Below are 4,940 nucleotides of genomic sequence, written 5' to 3' on the forward strand. Positions count from 1 at the left end.
TTTAAGCCTTTCTCCTTTCTTCTATCAGGGCTGGGAATCAAACCCAGAACTGCTGAGCCATATTCCCAGTCGTTATTCACTAAAAAATTTACTGTAATAACTATTTACATAGCATTAACATTGTAGTAGGTATTAGTAATCAAGAGGTGATTTAAAGTGTTGTAAAGGACTGGAGAGATGACTCAGTGGGTAAGAGTACTTGCTGCCTAGCCTGAAGGCCTGAGTTCAATCCCCAGAACTTGCATTGTGGAAGAAAACCAATTCCCATAGATTGTCTTCTGGTCACCACAAGCATGTGTGCACAGAGACAAGATAAATAAATGAATATGATAAAAAGGACATTTTAAAAGTATTTTATGGAAGGATGAGTCTAGCTTATATGCAAATACTACTCCATCTTACATAAGGGATATGAGCATCTATGAGTCTTTGGTATCCATGTGGGGTCCTGGAACCAACTGCAGGTGGATGCTGGATATCTATGTATAGATTCACAGAAAAAGTCTTTAGGATACATATAAACAAGAGTGATTTCTTCCAAGTATGGTATTGGATATGGAGGAAATGTAGGTGTATCTGACTTTAAAAGAAGGAAAAATCTTAAATTAATGAAATTTATGTACCATTTCCTATAATATGAGACCAATTTACTATCATTTAATCATAATTTTATAATGAAATAATCTTCTTGAGCTTAATTACTAGCAAAATTATTTCTTACTATTCTGCCATCTTATGGCCAAACATTATCATTGTTATTAGGACCTTCTTATAAGGTCCTTGACATGTTAATTCCTTTCCCACCAGCAGATAATTGAGCACTTATACAGTGTTTTTCCAAAATTCAGCTTTCAGTTAACTGTACTAGTGGAGTGGAACCTAGTACCAGTACTTAGAAAGTTTATATTTTGTCTTTGGAAAGTTACTATAAAGATAAGAATAAAGGAAAAAAATTAATTATCTCAGTGTGCTAGTTAGTGCTTTTTAGCTGTTAACAGATACCCACGTAAAACAGAGAGAGGAATGATTTATTTGACTTAGTTTGAGGTGTGAGCCCATGGTCAGTTGGCTCTGTTGTAGGCCTGTGTTAAGGTTGAGCATTGTGGTGGAGAGGTGTGGTGGAACAAAACTATTCATCTCATGATGGACAAGAAGCAAGGAAAGAGAATGAATACCTATGCTAGCTGATCTCTTACTCCTTCTGAGCCACCAACTTATTGTATGGTGTTGTCCACATTCGGGATGTGTCTTTCTTCACTTAGTTAATCCACACCAGAAGTGCTCTCACAGACACATCTGGAGTTGTGCTTTACTAACTTCCTAGTTATTTCTCAATTCAATAATGTTGTCAGTAAAGAGTAACCATCATGACAAAAACACATTTATCAATATTTGGATGTTTTGCTAACTTGTCTTACATATCAATTGATGTATACGTTTCTTTAACAAATATTTATGTAGAATGTTCGAGTAAGTGTTTTAAACAAGTGAGTATGTAATGATGAGCCTTTGCCTTTCTAGACCTAGTCTGGGGTGTAGGATGACAAACCCGAGATAATGTAGCATTTGAAAAGATGGATAGATTTGTTCTTAAAGATCCTCCTTGTCCCTGCCTCCCAAGTGCTGGGATTAAATGTGTGCACCACCACTCCTGACTCTGCTTTTATTTAAAAAATGAGAATGTGGCCAGGTGGATCTCTGTGAGTTCAAGACTAGCATGGTCTACATAGCAAGTTCCAGGCCAGTCAGATGGATGCCTGATGAGAACCCTGTCTCAAAAAAACACAGAAAAACAATAAGAATGTTTTTAATCCCTTACTGTGCTCAGATTGCATCCCTGCTTGCCTTCTGAGAAGCTTTATATTTCTAATTATACTCTTTCCTATACATTTATCCTCTCAAACTTACTTCCTCCCTCCTTCTTGACACAGTTTCTCCTTGTAGCCCCAACGGGACTTGAACTTGTGATTTATTTATTTTTATGTTTCTAAATATTTTACCTGCATGCCCAAAAGTGCACTTCAGAGGCCAGAAGAGCATCAGATCTCTTGGAACTGAGATCCACCTGGCTACATTCTCATTTCTTAAATAAAATAGTCAGGCACACATCTTTAATTCCAGCTCTTGGGAGGCAGAGGCGGGTGGTTCTCTGTGAGATGGAGGCTAGTCTGATCTACATAGGGAGTCCCAGGCTAGCTGGGTCTACAGGGAGACCATGTGTGAAAAAGAAAGGAAGGAAAAAAGAAAGAATTAATGGTTGTTTTTAGTAGCTCTGAGACTGGAGATGGCTCAGCAGTTAAGAGCACTGGCTGCTCTTGCAGAGGACCTAGGTTCAATTCCCAGCACCCACATGGTAGCTAACAATTGTCTTGTAACTCTAGTACCAGGAGATCCCATGCCACCTTCTGATGTCCATGGGCGGGCATTGCATTGATATGGGTGCGCTTACACACATGCAGGCAATACACGTATACAACCAAAATAAAAACAATAAAATATAAAAAATAAATAGTAGCTATTTATATATAAGCATTTTTATTTCATGGTAATTTACATTGAAAACACATATTGAGAATCAAAGTAGGAAATTAAGAAATTCTTTTTGCAGTTGTGTGTTATCCTCTGTAACACGTTACTCAGATCTCACGCTTAACAAGTACACTGAACTCTATGGTCAAAGTGTCAAAGATAGTAACTCACAATTACTTTCACAACCTATTTTTCCAACTGGTCTCTATTTTATTAAATGGCAGTAACAGTTGATCAAAACAAAGACTTCAATGTCATCCTTGGTTCTTCTTTTTCCTTTCTGGAGCTATAAATTGACAGATGAATATGTCAGAGTTACCTGCTTAAATACAAAAAAAATAAAAACAAAAAACAAAAAACCACTCAAAGAAAGTGCATTTAGTCTAAGGAAACATGCTTATGTTTAGCGTCTTGAGGATTGTTCAAAATAAATATGCAGAGGGCAAGACATCAGAAGACACCCATTTTCCCAGTGATAATTTTTAAATGAAATTGAGTAAGAAATCAGATACCTGTAAATATGAAAATAGATTTTGTACAGTGCTTTTGTTGTTGTTAGTTTTGTTTTTGTGTGTGTGTGTGTGTTTTTTTTTTTTTTTATTTGAGCCAGGGTCTCCCTGTAGCCCCAGCTGGCCTGGAATTCTTTATGTAGACCAGGCTGGCCTTGGTCTCACAGACATCCACCTGCCTTTGCCTTCCAAGTGCTGGGCTTAAAAGTGTACACCACCACGCCCTACTTGTACAGTGCTATTTTTAAAAAATATTTTCAATACCTAAAATTGAAATAATTTCTTGTTCATATCTTTAATGATTTATGCATTTTAAAATATAAGTAAATCTGGTGTGGTAGGGCACATCCATGATCCCAGGACTCAGGAGACTGAGGCAGGAGGTTCATGAGTTTAAGGCCCTTTGAGTCTATGTAGAAAGACTGTTTAAAAAAAAAACAACAATATATATGTATTTACATATATGTGTACACACACACACACACACACACACACACATACACACACAACCCTAGTGGAACTGTGATTTTTGAGGGCTCTTTTAAGATATTTAGAGAATTACTCGCATTTTCAAGTATAAATAATAAAAGGTTGTTGGTTTATCTTTATTAATCTCTTTAAAATTAGAGGGATGTATTAAATTGTACAGTGTTTCTTTTTTACATTTCAAATATATTTTAGCCATAATAATCTAGAGTTTTGTTTTACTGAGCACCTGGATTACTACTGAATTTAGTATTAATAAGCATGTGGATACAATAATTTAAATCATATACTTAATTACTTTTTAAAGGAATTTCTAGGGATCTTAACTATTTTTTAATAGTAATTATTCTTCAGACTGTTTAAGTTGTTTATACTTACATTGCAAGAAAAGTGCCTTTTGTATTATTTCAAAGTTCTACATAGCTAGAGATTATTAATGGCTGGTAAATAGATTAAACCACTGTTCTGGAACTATAAAACAAATTATCAGAGGTTTGAATAAGAATATTTAAGCACAAGAGCTAACATTTAATTCCAGGTTTAATAGAGAATAATAAACATTTTCCAATTATGAATAATTGCAATCTAAATCTGTATTAGAGAGGATAAGCCATAATTCTGTGTATAATTGTTATGTGGTAGTTTTACCTATTTTGGAGTTTCTTTTAATTTCTTAACTTTCTCTATAGAGTAATTACTTGGTGTTCATGGCAGAACTCTTCTGGTGGTTTGAAGTTGTGAAGCCATCATTTGTACAGCCACGTGTTGTATGTCCACAAGGAGGTAATCAATATTTTTAATCTAAAAAATGTTAATGTGTATGAGTGCTTTGCCTGCATGCATGTAAGAGCACTAATGCAGTACCCACAAGAGGGCATTGGATCCCCTGGAACTAGAGGTAAGGATGGCTGTTAGTCACTTTGTGGGACACAAACCCAGGTCCTACACAAGAGCAGCCAGTGCTCGTAACTGCTCGGCCATCTCTCCAGCCCCAATCTTTCTAGTTTTTGATGTAGGAAAATGAAAGTTTATACAACTCACCGGGTTATTCTTTTAGAGAGAAGTCTCTTATTGTTTTAGATTCTGCCCATTAGCCGTGGTAGACTCTAAATATTTTAATAGTGTTGTACCTCATCCACTGGACCCCCAAAAAGACCACCAAGGACCCAACACTCGGCCATCTCTCCAGCCCCAATCTTTCTAGTTTTTGATGTAGGAAAATGAAAGTTTATACAACTCACCGGGTTATTCTTTTAGAGAGAAGTCTCTTATTGTTTTAGATTCTGCCCATTAGCCGTGGTAGACTCTAAATATTTTAATAGTGTTGTACCTCATCCACTGGACCCCCAAAAAGACCACCAAGGACCCAACACACCAAAATGCAAAAGCAAAGGTTTATGGTTTATTCGGGCTTAA

At 36.2% G+C, this 4,940-nt stretch overlaps 1 protein-coding gene across 6 annotated transcripts in view; it reads left to right on the forward strand.

Annotated features, from left to right (window-relative positions):
• The window catches only part of Camsap2 (calmodulin regulated spectrin associated protein family member 2), a 136,732-nt gene that overhangs the window by 93,992 nt on the left and 37,800 nt on the right, over window positions 1-4,940 (forward strand). For all 6 annotated transcript variants that reach the window (XM_017797438.2, XM_017797439.2, XM_008830269.3 and 3 more), the window contains one exon: window positions 4,214-4,307. In XM_017797438.2, coding sequence (XP_017652927.1) covers window positions 4,214-4,307 — 94 coding nt within the window. The remainder of the gene's footprint in view (window positions 1-4,213; window positions 4,308-4,940) is intronic.

This window comes from Nannospalax galili, unplaced genomic scaffold (assembly GCF_000622305.1).
Source record: "Nannospalax galili isolate Female #2095 unplaced genomic scaffold, S.galili_v1.0 scaffold113, whole genome shotgun sequence".
Lineage (NCBI taxonomy): Eukaryota > Metazoa > Chordata > Mammalia > Rodentia > Spalacidae > Nannospalax > Nannospalax galili.